The 20,738-nt window shown below is 35.7% G+C and overlaps 1 protein-coding gene across 5 annotated transcripts in view; it reads left to right on the top strand.

Annotated features, from left to right (window-relative positions):
* Positions 1 to 20,738, top strand: part of ZNHIT6 (zinc finger HIT-type containing 6) — an 82,440-nt gene that overhangs the window by 35,763 nt on the left and 25,939 nt on the right. For all 5 annotated transcript variants that reach the window (XR_010410868.1, XR_010410866.1, XR_010410867.1 and 2 more), the window contains one exon: positions 18,496 to 18,620. Coding sequence is in view for 2 of the 5 variants with exons in the window: in XM_045897286.3 (XP_045753242.1) it covers positions 18,496 to 18,620 (125 nt within the window). In the remaining 3 variants the exon portion in view is untranslated. The remainder of the gene's footprint in view (positions 1 to 18,495; positions 18,621 to 20,738) is intronic.

Genomic DNA, 20,738 nt, shown 5'->3' on the forward strand with positions numbered 1-20,738 from the left:
TTCCCATTTTAACTTACTTCAAGAAATATTCTCTACAACAGAGTTTGAGTGTTTACGTTTTTGCCTTTGGAAATGCAAAAATTCATGTGATCAACTGAGCATTGCATATATTGCTTTCTCTGCAGAGAAATGTAAAGAGAGCTGAGATCTAACAAACCATATTATTTGAGAAAGTTCTTAACTTTACTGGGCTCTGTTCCTTCATTAATGGAGTGGTAAAATAGACTACACCAAACAATCTCTGGGAGTCTCTACAAAGTCTGCTTACATGCCAGTTACGTTGTCGTTGTACTGAATTACAAAACACTGATCTTGGGCGCCTGGGTGGCTCAGTTGGTTAAGCGACTGCCTTCGGCTCAGGTCATGATCCTGGAGTCCCAGGATCGAGTCCCGCATCGGGCTCCCTGCTCGGCAGGGAGTCTGCTTCTCCCTCTGACCCTCCTCCTTCTCATGCTCTCTGTCTCTCATTCTCTCTGTCTCAAATAAATAAATAAAAATCTTTAAAAAATAAATAAAAAAAAAACAAAAACAAAAACAAAACAAAACACTGATCTTTTATGACCTTTGATGCTCTTCCATTCATTGTTCAAGTAACAAAACTACTAGAATCAACTCAGACTGTATCTGGTCAGTCTCACCTATGATTTGATTTGTTAGCGTAGCGTAGAGGTTTTAGAGTCCAAGCTGTGAAACCCAGCAGAGCTGGGTTGAAATCCCAGGGGCACCTGGGTGGCTCGGTTGGTTAGCATCTGCCTTCAGCTCAGGTCATGATCCCAGGGTCCTGGGATGGAGCCCCGAGTCAGACCCCCCTGCTCAGCGGGGAGCCTGCTTCTCCTTCTCCCTCTGCCGCTCCCCCTGCTTGTGTGCGTGCCCCCTCCCTCCCTCTCTCTCTCTCAAATAAATAAAATGTTAGAAAAATAAAAAAGATCGTCGTGAAAGATTAAGATATTCATTCAGCACATGGTAAGTGCATGATTTTATTAATACTACTCCAGATAAATGGATTCTTAAAAAATGTCTGCACATAAGATTGTAAGACTTGTAGCTAAGAACAGATTTAAACACCAAATCTTGACCACCTTTTACCAACATATCTCAAATACTCGCAACTTCATATCATTGATCATGGTTCAGTGATAAAAAATTCAAGTTTTCTATCAATAGTTTTTTCCCTAGACTTCTTAATTCAGTATATGTACATGCAGTTCATGCTTTAACTCTCCTTCCCCTGAAAGATTTGGAATCTCAAATGAGAGAGGGATAGAAGATTTTGTGGGTTTTGCAAAGATAGTTTATCCAGTGTAACATCCATGCTAACCAAAGTCAGTATTTCTAAAATTGGTAATCAAACATTTATGTAATTAGTGAGAAATTCTGATGTAAAAGGTGCATTCTTTCAGTTTTGCCTAGCAAAATCTTAAAGTAAATTTCATACAATTCATGTTTAAATAAAACAATTTGCAACATTCCCTTGGAATTTACCTCCTGTCAGTCATTAAATAATTTCTCCTTTTATTATCTGTTATCTCATTTAAATTCAGTTCCTTTCTTAACATTTACTATATCTTATTTAGTTAATTCTTGTAAATGTTACTCACATTTACGTGGTGCACTCTTGATGGGTATACTGTGGCTTCAGTCTCAATAAGCCTGTTAAAAGAACACCTGTGAGGGTTTTTATGAAAAATGAAATTGCTTTCTGGATAGTTGTTTCATCTCATCTTCTCTGGGCCATGGAACTAATACATACTCTCCCAAGTCTTCTCATGACAACCTGCTGATGTGTCCCAGCATTCTAACCCTTCCGCACCACTCTGAGCATTTACCAGCTCCTTGTCCTAGACTGCCAGTGTGGGGATAACATGTAAATGGCTCCAGAAGGATTGGAAGGGAGACAGTAAAAGTGCTACCCATCCAACTGATTGCTTCATCATTTCCTTTGTTGTACTTATCAGGCCTTGAATGATTACAAATAGCAGCCATTGGCTACTATTTTAATGGCTGCATGAATGTAATTATTTGTTTTCTTAACAAGTATGTGTTTGAAATACCATATTGCTTTTCTAGACTTAATAAAAATATTTTGGTGAGGTTGGGCATCATCTTGACCACGGTCACCCTGTTTACCTAATCTGTTCGGCTAATAATTAAATTTCTTTACCAAAGCTAAGGAAAACAACCCATTATAATTTTGGTACAACTGCTAAGAACAAAAGGTTGGGGTTTTCTTTTTCTTTTTTTGTTTTGTGTTAGTTTATTATGATTTTTGTTTTGTTTCTTTGTTGTTTCCATTTTTATTTCCTCCATTACCAGAAAGAGAAAGTTTGCTCTATTTTTATTGTAAGTCAAGGCAAACTGGGAAGTGGCCAGTAAAGAAATGTGCCAGCTCACTGAGCCAGTCAAACTTGACTCTTTGGCATTAGTATCCTCTTCTTCCAAAATTCAAGGAAACCAAAATTGTACATGTTAAAAGGTGGTTACTGAGTATTTTAAAGTTTATAATACAGGACAGGCTGTTTGGGCTCAGATAGCATTCATTTTTAATTTGGAAATGTATGCTATAAATGCTTGAAGAGCAAAGAGGATAGAGATTTCGAGATGGAGACCTCAGCATGTCCTAGCAGACTGGGGTTTTCCAGGAGAGTGGCTAGCAGAAATGCCTATAGCATGATATGATCCAGAGGGGAGCAGTTGGGAAAATCATTTCACGCAATTCCATTAGAAAGACATCAGGATAGAGAGAGACCAGGGCACAGGAAGATACCAGTCAGATTGGAAAGGTTTAATTTAACAGAGAGGGTAAACCTGAACCCAAAACAAGGTCAGAGAAGTACACTGAATGACCTAATTCTAGGCCCTCAATTTTTCTGTGCTTCATTTTCCTTTAGGGTCCTTTATTTTCTCTTATTTTATACCTTCTTTAGGAACCCATAGAGGACCAAAGTTGGGCCTTGGGTTAACCTTAATCCCCATAGGGAAAAGAATGATAGATTAATAAAGTAAAAGGTGAGTGTTGTTCAAAGAATACCTAGAATAGGCTGATACTAAACCTGAGCCAATCTGAATAAGATGAAAAGTATTTTGACTTTCTCTTATCTATATAAAAAACTTGCCATCCAAATTTCCCCATTTGAGTTGTTTATTTGAACTCAGTGATCTATGAAAACATTAGGAAGAAAGGGAAGGTTACAACCTAGGTCCTCGGAAACTCCAGTGAAGGAGTTTTTATTCTAAGTTGGGATAAGGTACATCATATATTTCTGATTGTTAAGTCAACTTCATGATATAGTGATCCTAATTTCTATAAAACTTCCCAGTTTTCAAGTATTTTCTAATCATGACTAATGAAATTAGATACATGAGAATACTTTTAGAAATAGATTTTCATTTGATTTTTTTATTTAAAGATTTTTTAAATCACAGTGTTTTTCAGATAGTGCATTCATAGATATGATAAGATGAGCACCTAACATTTGATTGTATACTTAATTACACTAGTATCATTAAACATTCAGAGAACATCTAAGTAAGATTATTATAGGTTTTAAAATGTTAGGCTTCTAATATAAGATAAGCATGCTAAAATAGGATTTTATTATTTCCTAAAAAGTACTTACAAGGCAAAAACATGTAGTTTCCTTGTGGCTGTTGATTTTAAATGTATCCTACGATTTACAGCATTCCCATGACTCCAGAGTAAAGTCTTTTTACCAAATCCTTGATGTTGCCAGTTTCTACTGGTTGTGTTTTCCATTCTTGGAGGGTTTATGATAGTTGTCTCATGATATACCTGATCAGCTAGAGCAATCTTAAATGTTTCCATTTTTAGCTTTGCCATACATGACTTTTATTTTTAGATTTAGGGGATTATAGTATGCATGTCTAACCCTAAGGAATTTGCTGCTGATCTGTTCGGGAGTTTTCTTTCCAGAATACACAGAGTTTGAATTTGTGTTTTCTTACAAGAGCTAATATGGCTTCTTAAGTAAATTCGTGTATTCATTCACTTGCAGACAGTGATACCCACTGTGGTCCAGGTGGGTATTCCAGACATTAGGGTGATGACAGTAAGGAGAACCATTTCTGCCCCTGTGGAGCTTACAGTCTCAGTGGAGGAGAATTCATGAAAGGTGCTTGTGTTAGCAGGCCACCCTTTATCTCTTGCCACATCATTTCTTAACCAGCTCTCTATTCTCAGAAAGTAAATGAGTGGTTTTGAAACAGAAAAACCTATGTTGGTAATGCCAGGTACTATAAGAGGCAGTCATTGTATTGCTGCTCACTTAAGTTGTTACTGACTGAAGAATTTAGAACACTCCCAAGTTTGGTACCGTTCATTCAATTGCAATTTTCCAAATCTGTTTTCTGTGTTGTATTTACTAGTGAAATCATTTATTTCCCATAAGGAAGTTGAGATACATTTTCCATTCTTTATGTTTACTTTGCTGCTTTGATGTTTATGTAAGGTCCTTTTTATTTTGGGTTTTTTTCTTTTTCAAGATTTATTTATTAGAGTGAGACATCAGGAGGGAGGGGCAGAGGGAGAGAGAATTCCAAGCAGACTTCACTCTGAGCACGGAGCCCAATGTGGGGCTCGATCCCACAACTCCAAGATCCAAGACCTGAGCCAAACCAAGAGTCAGGTGCTTAACCAACTGCATCACGCAGGCACCCCTATAAGGTCCTACTTTTGATAAAGATGTGGTTTAAGCTGTTATGGGATAATTCTTGCCAAATTTACTCAAAAACCATTAATTAAGCACATTTTATCTTTGAAGGCTATAAATAAAAACTGGGGTTTATACAAGAATGAATGGGGTATAGTTCTACTATAGTGGGGGGAAAACAAACAGGAAGCAAAGGTGACTAAGGTTCCTGGCATGGATCTGTTTTTGGAGAGATGCAGATAGGGCCTGGAGAGTCTTAGGGCACATTGAGTTTTAAGTAGAAGTGGCATCATTTTCTGGAACATTATTTTTAAAAACAATGGCCTTTTGGGTGCCTGGGTAGCTCAGTCGTTAAGCATCTGCCTTCGGCTCAGGTCATGATCCCAGGGTCCTGGGATGGAGTCCCACATCGGGCTCTCTGCTCAGCAGGGAGCCTGCTTATCCCTCTCCCACTGCCTGCTGCTCCCCCTGCTTGTGTGCGCTCTCTCTCTCTCTCTGTCAAATAAATAAATAAAATCTTTAAAAATAAATAAATAAAAACAATGGCCTTTTTATACTACTCATTTGTTACTAGGATCCCTTCAGAGTGAGATTATATCATATTCCAGTAAGAAATAGTAATAGTATCCTTTCGGAATACATAATTTGTGGACTAGACCTGATTTTACTTTGAGAGGTTCCAGACTAGACTTTGTAGACCAAAAGTCTCACCATTGTAAATACTAAGCTTATTAGATCACTGCTTCGCAAACCTAACCCGAAGTATGAGATGTTCCAATTAATTACCTTTTTGTTTTTATGCAAGAACCAACATCAAAGTAGATTTTCTGTGAAGTCAAAATAATGTTATAAATTTGGTTCAAACCTTGGAAAGTTACTAAGCCTGTTTTCCCACCTGAAAGTGGGGATCAAAACAGAAGCAATAGTGCATTGTTGTGAAGATTACTTTGTGATGTTAGCTGCTTAGCACAGTGCCTGGCACATAGCAAATCACTCTTGGTCAGTACATCTTCTTCATGTATTAAGAGTTGCCATAGGGGCGCTAGGGGGGCTCAATTTTGTTAAGCCTTTGTCTCACTCAGGTCATGATCTCAGGGTCCTGGGATCAAGCCCCACGCTGGGCTCTCTGCTCATCGGGGAGCCTGCTTGTGCTCGCTCTCCCTCTCTTTCTTTCTCAAATAAATAAAATCTTTTTAAAAAAATTATAAAAAATGAGAATTGCGATATTCAGTCAACATCTTGCAGAATTGGCTCAATATAAGGGTTTTATTATTGTTTTAATCCTAAAGATTACTTCCTTAGAAAAAGGAGGAAATCTGTTTAAAACAAAAAAATTCCATGTAGCCAGCAGTGGACTGTATTTTGCATTACTTTTTTTTAAATAACAACTTGTTTCAGCCATTTTGTATTTCTTATGCTTGTGGGAACTAAGTTCAATATTAGCTATACTCTCAACATGCTCACCATTAACCACGTGGGGGCAGATACCCAGTCATGTTAGTTTCTGTTTCTTTTAGCATAAATTGGATATTGGGAGAATATGAGGTTTGAGGAGCTTATGTACTTAAGGTGTTATCAAGTATTATTTCTGTATAATGACTCCCAGATGTAGATATTTTCAACCTTTCTCCCAAACTCCAAATCCTGGTTTGTAGCTATCTTAACACATCTCATTAAACCTTAAACTCAGACCATTTAGATCTCATCACACCACATCTGTTTCTTCCTGGGTGTGTGTGTGTGTGTGTGTGTTGTTTTAAATATAGATTAAATGGGTTGATTATGTTCCTGGCATCTAGTAAGCAGTCAGCAAATGTTGATACTTAATCCTTGTTATTGGCACTGTTATTCTTATAGTGAGACATAAGACCTTAGAGCCATCTTTCATTTCTCCCTTACCTGGCTTACATGGTTTCCTCTGTAATGAGTCTCTCCTCTCCATTTTTCTGAGTGACTATTGTTATCAGTATTTGCAGTGGAGCCTATCCCTTCCCACCAACTGGATGTGATTTCCTTATCCTTTGAGCCTTAAAAAATGTGTTGTACTTCTCATAGTTTCCTGCAATCATGTCTTATTTTTCTCCCAACAAGATTTATCCTATTCGATGATAAACTCCCTTTTGAAAACAGTGACTACATTAGGCATCTTCATCTTTATATTTCCTGCAGTACTAAGTCAATGACTTTCCCATAGTAGGAATTTCAGTGATAATTTTTTAACAAGTAGTGTACTAATTCACTTAAATGTATGTATGCTTGCTATTTGCTAGGTGTTGATACTACTTTAATACCCAAAAGCAGGACTGGGACAACTTTTTCTAAAATGGCCAGAGAGTAAATGTTTTTGGCATGGTGGGCCATGCAGTCAAAATTGTCAACTCTGCTATTATAGCACATAAGCATCTATAGATAATACATAAATGAATGGGTATGACTTATGTTCCCGTAAGACTTTACTTACAAAACAGACAGTGGGTTGGATTTGGCCTGCTGACCGTACTTTACCAATCTCTGCTCTGAAGGACTTTTTTTTTTTTTTTAAGTAGGCTCTACACCCAGCATGGAGCCCAACATGGGGCTTGAACTCATAACCCTGAGATAAGACCTGAGCAGAGATCAAGAGTTGGACGCTTAACCAGCTGAGCCACTCAGGCACCCCTAAAGCATTTTTTATTGGTTATTTGTCACTATATCATTTAATCAGTTAAGGGCTTCAATTCTCAGTATGGAAAATGAGAGAGAAAAATAGAAAGAGATTATAACAACTGCCCAGTATAATTAAAAGTTACTTCAGAAAAAGCAGTTCCTGCTCAAAAGACAGGCTTTTTGATAAATGAACTTGACCTAAAGTATATGGAGTCCGTTCCCTGTGCCAGCTCAGTGTTAAGCACTAGGGTTACACAGGCATCTAAAAGACTAGCCTTCAAGGAGCTCACAGTCTAGGAGAGAAGGTAGATATATGGTAAATGCTACAATAGATACGTATTTTATATATAAGGCATAACAAGTGCCCAGTGGAAGGCATGGGCATTTTGCATAGACACGTGAGACTTGTCATTTTTTGATGGAAGCACACACCAGTTGCCTTCATTCTGTTTCCAAAGATTGGCATCTAAAGTTAAGAGTTTAGACTTTAAACCCAAGCCAAATTAAAGTATTATTTAGGCTTTGACTTAATGAGCATCACAGGAGATTATTACTCTTCTTGGGGACACTACCCTCCTGTACTTGCACAGATTTTATTAGCTGTTTCCTACTGTGCTGGTTGTAGTTAATAATTTTTGGAGCACTTTTTTTTTCTTTTTCTTTTTTTGAAAAAGAAAAACCAGCAAAAATATGAGCTCTTTCTCTTAGATTTTATTTCCATGCTGAAGAGGTTGTTTTTTAAATAAAAACTAAAGTTACTTTACTTTCTTTTGATCTGTAACACAAAATATTTTAAAATCATTTTTAGTGAAATTAAAGAGGTAAGATACTTTTTCCTATGTTGTTTTAGAGAAATTGATTTTGCCTATGTAAAGGCCTCTAGTGAGACCCACCTGACCTCCTTTTGGCTTTCACTAACACAAATCCCTCCCCCGCTTAACCCCCCCTCCCCGCCCAGCAAGCAAAGACCTTTTCTACCTTAGAGCAGAGCTGACCTCCAGTTCATGTAACTTGCTCAGATTCTGATTTCCCTGACTCTCAGCTCTGCCTGCAAGATACCACCTCTCAGCCTTAGTTGATTCTAAGAGCCTGGTCTCTTGCCTGCCTTTCCTCATAGCCCTGCCACACCCCTCCTTGCTTTTCACCTAACCCATATCCCTGCTGGCCAATTATTCCTCCTTACCTTAAACATCTCGCCAACTGAACATTTAACCTGTATTTCTTCTTTTCTCACAAAGTGCTTCTCATATTTCAGTGTCCATCATAATCATTTAGGATAGTCGTTGGAAATACAGATTTCCAGCCTACCCTCAGAGGCTCTGGTTTATCAGTTTCATATAGGACCCAGAAACCTGCATTTTTTACAGTCTCTGCATCCTAAGTTTTTCCTGTGATCATACTTTGAGAAACACTGGCCAGGGTGGTAAACTCCTTGAGGACATTTTTGGTTCCCATACAGTGTTTGACATGTTTTCTGTATAATAAGTATTTGGCAGATGTTTATTCAGTTGAATTGTTGAAGATGTATAAAGAAATATATAATTTGATATTAAGATGGATTTTTTGAAATCAAATTTTTACATCTTTAAAGATATTAGTCTGTACCCTTTGCCTAATTGAACTGGAACTGGAAAATTAAATTATTTCAGGCTTACAGAAAATAATTTAAAAATATACTTTGAAGATAGACTAAATAAGAAATTTATAGTATGTAGTTAAAAGTTAGGATTTTAAAAAATGTCCTGCCATTAGAAAACAAGGTGTTAGAAGTTAACATTATTTTGAGAATATTGGTACAGAATTAAATATATTATCAGAGAACATTAAAGGAATTCCAGAATGTCTAAGAACAGCATTAATTACTTTCAGATGTCTTGTCTTATGAAAATTGCAGGCTCCATTGTTGCCTTTTTATTAGATCCCTTGAAAGTAACCATGCTGAAGGGTTAGTAGAGACAGCGGTATGTCTCTAGATGGGGTTACTTAAATTTCCTTGTTTTCCTTTTGGAATTTGATTCTATTAATGAGTACTTAACGATAGTAAGCAAACTTGCCTGTAATAGAAGATGCCATCACCCATGATTGCCCATCATGAGATGCATTTCCAGTAAAAATTTTACTTCAAATGTAGTATGTTTGTGTTTTGATTAATTTTATACTAATAAAGTATTTTTAACATTTAAAGTATTAAGGTCATAGGTAGTAAAATTAATTTTTTAGCTTACATACACATTTTGTTACAGAAAAGTATAAATGGGTAATCAATAAAAGATTTTCAAACATAAATGCATTACTCAGGGTAAAATTCTTTGGAGAATTGGGAGTGGAAATACAAGTTCAAGAGGAAGAGGAAACCATATAAGATTTCTAATTATTAAGGAAGAGCTTGGGAAAAAAGGGAAAAAGAGAAGAGCATTTTAAATGAATGATAATCGGTATCAAATTGCTATGGTATTTAGATTTGAGTGAATTTACTTAAGAGTAAGGTAACATTTTCATTTTAAATAAGTATTTACACAATAAATTATGTTCTTTGCATCTATTTAAACTTGTGAGTAAAGATTTTAAATGAAAGTTTAGATAATCTATTTAAAAATATACAAAAGTGGGGCACCTGGGTGGCTCAGTCCATTAAGTGTCCAACTTTGGTTTTAGCTCAGGTCGTGATCTCAGAATTGTGAGACTGAGCCCTACAATGGGCTCATCCACGCTCAGTGCGGTGTCTGCTTGAGATTCTTTCCCCTCCCTTCCCCCTCCTCTTCTACTCCTCCCCTCACTGGCATGTGCATTCTCTCTTCTGTCACACTCTTTCTCTCTCTCTCTCTCAAATAAAATCTTCAAAGTATATATATACACAAAAGTATCATTGTTTTCCAAAACTATTTTAAGTTATATATAACCAAAAAAGTGTGAAGATCTGAATAAGTTTTCCCAAACACACAAAAAAGTTTGCTGCAAGGGTGAGTTTAAAACAAGGTTAAATCTAGAGGCAAATAGGTATCTTTACGAAACATAATAACTATTAATAACAACCTCTTATTGAGTGCCTCTACTGTTTTATAGGTGCTTTGGTAAGCATTTGTATACATTATGATTATGTTACATTATACATGCATTATAAGTTTTACACATTATAATTGCATAGAGAGCCCTGACTGCAGCTTCGTAACCACCAAATGGTGGTACCTAAATCCAGACCTAGGCCTGCCTGTCTCCCAATGCATTAGTATGTTTTCTTCAATAGAGCATATGCCGTAAATGGACATAATGCATGTTCTTAGATTATGTAAACCCAACCCCAGTTCTTTGTTACGCCTTTTTGGGATTGTTGATTATTTTTCAGAGTGAAAGCCATGATCAAGATGAGTACATGCTCAAAATGGTATTAACCTTTGACCACATTTCAGATCTAGACCTTAGAACAAAGGAAGCAAGAGATCATTTGAAGACTAGAAAATGTTAAAATCAATCTGAAGAATGTCCATACATATAAAGGAAATACGTAGAGTGAGGTACTAAATATTTTTATCAGAGAAGACATATCCAGTGGGTTTTATGCGGGGAATTCTACTTAAAGCAGTTTTATGATAAGAACTGTAAACTTAGCTGTAGGGAATCTGAAGCTCAGCCAGTTGGCAAAGCTGGGTTAGTATTTACAGGACAGATGCAAGCACAACTATTAAAGTTTCAGTAGTTGTGAACTTGAAAATTTTAATTTGAGAGGCTGTACTGAAGATCCAAAGTGATGTGATGGTCAGATTCTTACTAGATTGTAAGTCTACAGTTCCCATAGTGATCTCATTTCAAATATATACTATATTCATTACTAGTTACAGAAATTATGAGAAATATAAAGTGAGAGTTTTCTCTGAAAGCTTGGGAAATATATTTTATTTTTTTAAAGATTTTATTTGTTTATTTGTCAGAGAGAGAGAGAGAACAGGGGGAGCGTCAGGCAGAGGGAGAAGCAGGCTCCCTGCTGAGCAAGGAGCCCAATGTGGGACTCGATCCCAGGATCCTGGGATCATGACCTGAGCTGAAGGCAGACGCTTAACCAACTGAGCCACCCAGGTGTCCTGGGAAATATATTTTAATTCTCAATGTTAATGTACTAAATTTATACATTCTAGTTATACGGTAATTTGTAACCAACTTTATATACTCTTCGGTGGTAATAATGACATGATTAGTTGACATTTCTAAGTGATTTCAGGTATTTCATTTTAGCCAAAGAGCTTCAACCTCCTCCAACCTTTCTCTTTAATTTTTTTATAAGTACCCAAACTATGAATTCTATGTATATTCCCATATCTTCTTTCCACTTAGTCCTGTGGACACTAGCTTACTCCTGACTCTGTCTACCTTATACATATACTTTCTTCCTGAAAAGCCTTCATCCTTGACCTCTAGTGAATACCTAATAGTTCACCACTATTTTCCCAGAGCCTTGAACAGTGTCTGGTACAATGTAGACCCTCAGTAAATATGTATTGAGTGAGGAATAAGTGAACAAGCAAACAGTAGAGTGAAGGAATTCAAGATCTGCTTTCAGTAGCCCCAACCTTGCATCTCCTTGAATGACCCTAAGTAAGGTACTTAATTTCTCAGGGCTTCATTGCCCTCAGCTGGAAGATAAAAAAAAAGACTAAATTCTTGCCATTTCTAAAGATATAATTCTGTGATGTAGTTAATTCATGAACTATTTAACGTTTAAGCAAAAGTTTCTCTGAGGAAACTGATCATATTTTGCAAAATGATACTTCCTAATAAAAATTGAAGATTAAGGGGCGCCTGGGTGGCTCATTCAGCTCAGGTCATGATCACAGGGTCCTGGGATAGAGCCCTGCGTCAGGCTCCCTGCTCTGAGGAGAGCTGCTTCTCTCTCTGCCTGCCACTCCCCCTGCTTGTGCTCACTCTCTCTGCCAAATAAATAAATAAATCTTAAAAAAATTTTTTTGAACATTAAGTCTGTAATCATACTCTTACAGTCAATTTAGTACCAAAAGAAATATGTTTTGTTGACAAGAGTAAGGCTAATTAAAATTCCCTATGTTATATTAGAAAGTCTTTGAAGGAGGAGGGCTTTTAAGAACCAGTTAAGTGCGGGAGGTAGCTAGGGTTAGCAAATGAAGTACCTAGATATTGAGTGTGCTGTGCAGCCTGAAAGAATATGTGCAGGTGAGTAAGGAAGAAGAGAGCATGTTTTTTGAGTATCTACTTAGCGTTACATTTCTATCATAGCACTTGTCCCAATAAAATGTGGTAATTATTTCCTTGACTAGTACCCTCAGTAAACTGTGGGATTTATTTCTGTGAACTTCTGTTACCTAGCAGACCACCTGTATGTGGTAGATACTAAATAAATATTTGAGGAATTAATTGATGAATAAGTGTTTACATTTCCACATGCATTAATTGTAATGAAGTACGTACTATATCTCTACAAGATAGGAAAGTTAAGCTCAGAAATTGACCTATCCAAAAGAAACCAATTTATAGTTACAAAGCCAGGATTTGGACTTAGGTCTCTCTACAAGATACGCTTTTTCTACTAACTAGTCTCACCATACATCATGAACATAATTCCTGACTAGTATGTCATTTCCCTCCTAGAGATGCTTTATTATAAAAAATCTTTGGAGTATAAAATCTTATTGGACAAATTCCATTTTCATCTGTTAAATTCACTTATTTAATCTTTACAAGCTAGCCCTTGAATAGATAACTTTTCCATCATTATACTGATGAAGAAAATGGAGTACCCTTGAGGAGTCACAGATCTTAAGATTGGAACCCAAGCCTCTGGATTTAAAAGTAATTGAGCTTCCAGTAAGAATCAGGAAAGACTGAACAAATGGCATCTAGAACAAGTAAGAGCCTTGTAAGACTCTCCTTAAAGTTTTAAAATATGTAATTGGCCACTGTTTTACCACATCCCATAGCTTTCATACCGTGGATAGACTAGATCATTTACCACTGCAGTTATGAACTGTTGAGCTTTCCTTTTGAAAGAGAAGGCATATGTCTGTACTACCCAGCTCATGACTGGTGCCCCATATCAAGCACTTGTAGTCCTCATTTACATAGCTATATTAAAGTCCCAAAATAAAGTGCAGCAAATTATTAATTTAACTACTGTTGGCTTTTTTTTTTTTAATATGAAAACTAGGAGAAATTAGGTAAGAAAAAAATTCAACTTTGGCAAGATCCGTTTCTAATATGACTTGGACTGTATGAATTACAGAAATTGTGACATAGGAATATTATTTGGAGAAATTTTAAATAGTACCTTTTTCTTTTAAAGAGAAGAATTTAAACTCTCTGACCCCTGTACTTAGTTTGGTTTTATATGTTTCAGTTTATGTATTTTCTTCTCCTACTCTGCGTCTTCTTTAACAATCTGGTTTCTTTCTTCCTTTTCATTTGGATTTTGAAAACCAGTTTGTTTCTCTAATTCATTTACTTTCTACTTTATTACCTAAAGTTTAGTACTTTAAAGTTTGTATTATTTTCAAGGAATTTGATAAATGTGAATCTAAAACAATTAGTTTGCAGTTGATTCAAAAATCATAATTCAGTTACGCCAGGATGAACCATACCTTAAAAACAGTTAACTATCAGATAACTGATTTATATTAAGGTTAATTTGGGGCTCCTGGCTGGCTCAGTCAGTAGAGCATGCGACTCTTCACCTCGGATCGTGAGTTCAAACCCCATGCTGGGCATGGAGCTTGCTTACATACATATATACATATATAGTAACTTTTTAATAGCCAAAGATTCAACCTTGTACATTTGGAATCAGTTAGTTGCACTTTTAACTCAGAAATCTAGATTGAGAAATAAATGCAACGGTTAAGAACATAAGTTAAGTGCTATAAATATCACATAAATATCGAAACATGTAAGGGTGGGCGCCTTGGTGGCTCAGTCAGTTAAGTGTCTGCCTTTCCAGGTCATAATCCCAGAGTCCCCAGATCAGGCCCCACGTCGGGCTTCCTGCTCAGTGGGGAGTCTGGTTCTCCCCCTGCCTCTCACCCTGCTCTTATGCTCTGTCACTCACTCTCTCTCTCTCTCAAATAAATAAAATCTTAAAAAAAAAAAAGCCTTGTAGGGGCTCAGTCAGTTGAGTGTCTGCCTTCAGCTCAGGTCATGATCCCAGGGTCCTGGGATCAAGCCCTGCGTCTGACTCTGCTCGGCCGGGAGCCTGCTTCTCCCTCTCCCTCTGCCTGCCATTCCCCCTGTTTGTGCGCTCTCTCTCTCTCTGTTAAATAAATAAGATCCTTAAAAAATACATCAAAACTTGTAGAATTTTAAAGCTGGAGTCAACTTGGTGATCACCTCATCCAGTGACTTTATTTTCTAGTGGGAAAAGTTCTGTGGCCTAGGGACTACTATTAGATTATTAAATTTGGAGAATATTCATATTTAGTTTCAATATTTTTTGGGAGGGGAAAGGGAAATGATCTAAGGAGTGTCAGTGATAGGAAATAAAGTGGTTTGTGACTTTTTAAAATTCTGTCTTCTTTTGAGTTAGGAGAAATTTTTTTTAAATCCTAATTTGCAAATAAAGTAGAGGAAGAAGTTGAGAACTTGGGCAGTTTCTTTGAAAGTTAGTAACAGAGCCAAGATGAAAAACACACCCTTGACTATCAAGACAACGTTTATTTATATAATGTCAATCACTGTAACACCTGTTTAGCCTACTGAGCCATGCTGCCCTTATAATGCCCCTGTGAAGCTGCCTGGAGCAGGGTCAGCTAGCAAGCCTGTGAGGGTGAGCAAGTGAAATAACAAGAGGAAATGTCTGAGAAGGTCCCTAAGGGTTAAAAAAAAAAAAAAAAAAAGACAAATGTTGGTGTCTTAATTCTTCCGAACCTAAGTAGTTTGTCTTAGGGTAGTAGAGCCATTCTACTAATGGGAACTCCAGAGTCTGAGCAAATTTCAAACAGATAAAGCTGTCCCTTAGGATTCAGTAACTTAATGGCTTGCAAAAGAGCTAAGGCCTAAATGTTTTGGGCAGTGCCAAGCAGGACTCTACAACTTGCCTAAAGATAATAGAAATGGAAACATTCAAAGTACTTTTAGCCTCCTGGAAGGAAATGTGATCTAAAATAATAGTTTGAAAGTTGTAATTCTATATTTAAAATGTAAAATGCATAAAAAGGCAAATATGTGTTTCCGTGCTAACATAATAAGTGCCATTCTTTGTTACTCTGAAGAAGTCCAATGACTGTCCTGAACTAAAGTTCCTATCAGAATGTGTTTTATTTTAGGTAATTATACAGATGTAAAATTTTGTTCATGGCTTCAGTAACTGAGCTAGCAGTGTCTTTGTTCTATCATTTAACTCCACGATAACTCTCTGAAGTGACACTGTCATTCTCCAGTTTCACATGTGGAAACTAGGGATCAGAGAAGTAAAGTAACTTGTCCAGAATCAGAGACCAGTAAGTGATGGACTTTAACTCACAGTGTTGGGCCCCAAACCCAAGCAGCCACTACAAGTTGCTGCTTCATTTAACTACAAGTCACAAAATGTTACCCCATATGTGTTTGATGGCTTTTCTTTATAAACAGTTTACATAATTTTCTTTTTACGTTTACGGGCAAATTTTAATGGTAGACTTAAGAGTAACCATTAGTAGTAGAAAAATAAAGAAATTCAGGATTTCAACTAAAAGATGATCTAGTGAAGTCCAACCTCTTTAACAGACTTGAAAGCTGAAGCCTAGAAGCTTACTGACACTCAGTACCAATATTGTTGTGATTAGAAGTTTGCAACATTTTAGGGTAAACACAAAATAAAATTCAGCGGTTCTAATGAAAACCATACAACATACCAGATTTTCATTGTATTTGAATACAGTATTTTAAAAATAATTCATTATAAGTTCTTATAAATTTTTGCATCCCAAGTGCTTTGTTAAAGTAGAAAGAAAAGTAGAAGGGCCTGCTACACACATAAAACAGGGACCAAAAATTTTTTTTAACTAAACAAGTAAGCATTGTAGTTTTAAGGTTGAAGTAATGTATAACTTATATGGTAATTTTTAAGTATCTCTAGATGTTCCTCTGCTGGGAACATATTTTATACTGTATCAGCAAGAGTATTAGGTTTCCAGTTACCATGTGGCTTTTGAAGAATTTTTTTTTTTTTAATTCAACTTTGGAGATACAGAGAAACCTAATGAAGATTGAATATTATGAAAAGAAACAAATTACCTAAAATGTTAAGTCTACACTGAAAATTACCAAAAATTGAAATAAGTAGAAAACATTCCCTTATTTGTGAAATGTTTCTTAATAGAAGTCTTGTGATTCATTTAAATTCACAGAAGATAAGTTACTGCAAGTGTTTGTAGGATGCTACTTGAAAATTTCCCATTTGAGAATTCAAGTCTTATTTTCTCCTAAGAAAAATTTGGTTATATCCATTTTATATTTTACTTTAAAAGTTAATCTTATACTTTGATATCTAATTCAATCTCATTTTTCTCTTATGTGTAATTACTGCTAACTTTAAAAAAAAGACACTGCTTAATTCAAAGGGAAATATGTTTAAAAGATGTGAAGCATTTAATCCTTGAATGCTGGAACCACTTTTAAAGTATTGTAAGAACATCTGTGTTACATTACACAGGGAAAAGAATGTATGCATTCCGTGGCCTATGGGGCACTGGGGTGGCTGGTTTAGGAAAACTGAGTATTTTGCATTTCATGTTTTTTTCAACATAAAAAATTTTCTATGACTCTAAAATGAAGAATGGAATTCCAAGGGTAGGGAATGTAGTCAGGCAAACATAAGTCAAGTATAGTTGTTCTCTCACTTGTCACCTACTTCTGAAAAAGAAATCAGCTTCTGTAGCAGGTTTGTCTTTTCATTTTGTTAAGCACTTTTTTCCCCCTTATTTGAGAAGTATTCCATGGAACAAACTTACAGAGAGATCACTACACCAGGAGTTCTTCAGAAGTGCACTGCATGTCTCACTCAGCTACGAGTTACTGTGCAAATAATCTCTTACTAATTAGGAAATACCAAAGTTTGTAAGTGATTTACTCTTAACAAAATTACAGCAGATTCAAATATATTCCAGTGATAACCTCACTCTTGATCACTTGTATCCAGTATGCTTTCTTGAGTGGGAGGGAGAAGGATGGAGTTACAGCTCCATCAGGCTGGGTATCCCTTAGGATGTGTGTGTTGCATGTGAATATCATCTGTCATTGGTGGAAGAAAATAGAGATGGAAGAAAAAAGTTGGAGAATTATGACTACACTGGTGGACATGTTCTCAACTTTTTCATCTTTAATGTGACATGATATTAACATGCCAATACATACCCATATGCAACTCCTAGTGAGCTAGATGAAATTCCACCCCTTTCTCTGCTACTCCAGAAAGCAAGCAAGGGGGAGAATGTTAGGGGAATGCATCTTTAATCAACTAAAAAAAAAAAAGTGTTTTTTGTTTGTTTTTTTTAAGTAATGACTTGAAAGTTTCATACCTTAAGGAACATTAGCATCTAATTACCTGTGACACATTTGACAGCTATGTCATGACTGATAAACTCCATATTCCTTAAATTTTGTGTTTTAGGCTCATCCAGAAACTCACTGTTTTTTGTTTGTTTGTTTTTTATTTCAAAATAAAGGAAGGCCAAATTTAATTGTATGGCAATGTAAATTTCTGGAAACTATTTATAATTAGAATTAACTTTTTACAGAAGTATTTGTAACCAGTTATTTTAACACCATATATTCCTGAAAATTATCATGGGATAGTTTTTTGTTTTTCTTTTAAGGCTCAAACTAAATATATTTGAGGAATTTGAGTTTTGAACTAGTCATTGCCTGATCCAGGAAGAATTCATGACACATCAAACCATAGACATTGTATAAAAGTTAGTCTTTATTCCTTGATCTGAAAATGACTTGTTCTCAAGCTTTTCTAATGTCAAATTATTTGATATGCTCTTTATTTAGCTTTAGAACGTGTATAATAATAGCACTTTTAACTGGTTTTTTTTAGAGGCACTAAACTTACTATATTATAAGGAAATAACTATTAATGTCATTAACATTTAAAAATTTTTTAATGTAAGGGGCTCTGATATATCTTATTAGTAACTTTGAATATTAAGGCTGTTTTTAATTTTTGTTTTGCTTTTTTTATTGTAAGGTATTATGAACTGGATCCTTACAAAAGTCTCCGTGACAATTTGAGGAACAAAGTGATCATTGAGTATCCAACATTACATGTGGTATTAAAAGAATCCAGTCATGACATGGAAGTTCTTCACCAAGGTAAATATAAATTTGTTCCTGTAATGCTTAGAATAACTCTAGTGAACCTGAGCAGTTACACAACTGTGTTTATTTCTTTATATATTTGTTTTTCCACTGTATTTACACACTTAACTGAATTTGCTCTATAGCTAGCTATAGTTAATGTAAAGAACCAAATGAATGAGCTGCAGATTCTGTCGTGTTTGAGAGCACGTAGCTTATAATATCAATTCAAAATGAAAGAGTAAGCTTGGCTATAAAACGACATTCTTTGCCTTATTGGAGTTCTACAGGTTTTGTCTTTTTTAAAGCTAATAGCCTTTAAGTAACAGTCTGTCCAATATCAGATAAATTTACTCTCTAGTTAAAACTTTCTTTAGAGATTCCTAAAATGAGGGATTATAAAACATTTTTAGTATCTTACCTTATAGAAAGGGATAATGTTTAAAAGAATGTCATGTTTAAAATTTGGACTGTGTTTAGAATAAGCTAGTGACAGTGACTTGACCTTTATCTCCTTTTTTTAAACACACTGGTTTTATTTTCCTTGATGTTTGTTTCTTTGGCTATATTCCTTGTCATTTTAGTGATTCTTTAAAAGTAGATACTTGTCCCTCTTTGGTGAGTAGTAGAATTGGAAGTATTAAAACTGGAAATGGTATATGTAAAAGTTTAGTATCTAAAATGACTTATCCATATTTGCAGCTGCTGATTAGAGTAAGCTACTTGTGTTTCTGAATGCAAATTCTAGAGGATGAATAAAATTCAGAAATTACTTTTTAAAAGGGAGAAAGGTGACTCAACTCAAAACCATGAGATACCTCTTTCAGCTAAGAATAAGAGTTACAGGCCAAGTTTCATTTTAACAGTCTCCAGATGGCCAGTGAATCCTTGGATTGGATTGAAATCTATTTTTTAAATAATATTACTCGAAACATGTGGTTTAGGTTTTATTGTTACACCAGCAGTATAGGCTGAAATAGGCAGTAACCTTTGTTTTAAGGTGTTCTCTTACATGTATATAATAGGTTTTTTTCTTAGCAAAAGAGAAATTTTTTTTTCAAAGTGGCCAAAATTTTGTCAGCGTCACAATTTGAATCTAGAATTTTAGGTAGCAAATGTGAAGTTTCTAATAATTGGTTATGGGCCTCTAAATCTTTAGATTAATTATTGACTATATATTTTTCACAATTTGAGAATATCTGATTTTATTTTCTCAAATTATAAGAGTGTTATAAATGACCAATTTCACTTTTTTTTTTTTTAGCTGTGTAATACCTTACTTTTTCCTTAGTATAATTCACATAGCTCTAAATGTTAGTTTCAGGGAAAGTTGTTTAGTAATGTGGGTTACTAGCCAGGGCAAACAAGTCTGTGTAAATAAACAGAGCACACACAGCTCCTCTTTCACCTTGTTTAGGAATGCACACTGAATGAAGGCTTCCTGTAACGAAGCAAAATGAAAAGGCTATTTTTGTAGTGTACTTGGAACCTGATTAAGTAAAATTGGCTATTTTTTGGTGGGTATATGATATTTGACTTATTTACAGGAAGACAAGTGACTCATGCTTTCAGGATAGAGGACCCTTTAGAGCTGCTGTGGCAAAAAACTTAATGAGGGTCTGACAGGATCTTAAGGACCATAACAGTGTTGTCACATCATAAATACACTTTAAAAATAATGCCGGGTGTTTTGTACGTGCATTTCTTTGTGTGAGCACTTCAAGGTATCTGTTTTTTTGTATATTCTCATAGCTTTGAATATTCTGCAGGGTGGTCCCTTAATGCAGGAGGAGGGTTATATAAGAACAGGGCATTTTCTTTGGAAAGCCTTGAAATTCCTTCTCTCTCCAGAGGCAAAAATGTTGGATTTTGATCTTGAGTTCATAGCACAAGGTGTCTCTCTTCTCGTTTGGGAAAAATGTGTTTCTGGGCTGGCATTCAGTAGTTTTCACACTTGATCATTGTTACAATGTTTGCTATGGTTGTAGATTGCCACAGTTTTTCAAAAGTCTGCCGGTATTGATGGGCAATAGGCAAGTTTTGTTTGTTTGCTTTTTGCTTTTTAAGGAATGTAAAAGGTTGACTATAAAAGATTAAGCCATTAAGGTAGCCCACTAGATTGAAAATGTGGAT

Source organism: Mirounga angustirostris, unplaced genomic scaffold (genome assembly GCF_029215605.1).
Source record: "Mirounga angustirostris isolate CCGP_5_RB_7025 unplaced genomic scaffold, mMirAng1.0.hap1 SCAF_4, whole genome shotgun sequence".
In the NCBI taxonomy this organism is placed as follows: domain Eukaryota; kingdom Metazoa; phylum Chordata; class Mammalia; order Carnivora; family Phocidae; genus Mirounga; species Mirounga angustirostris.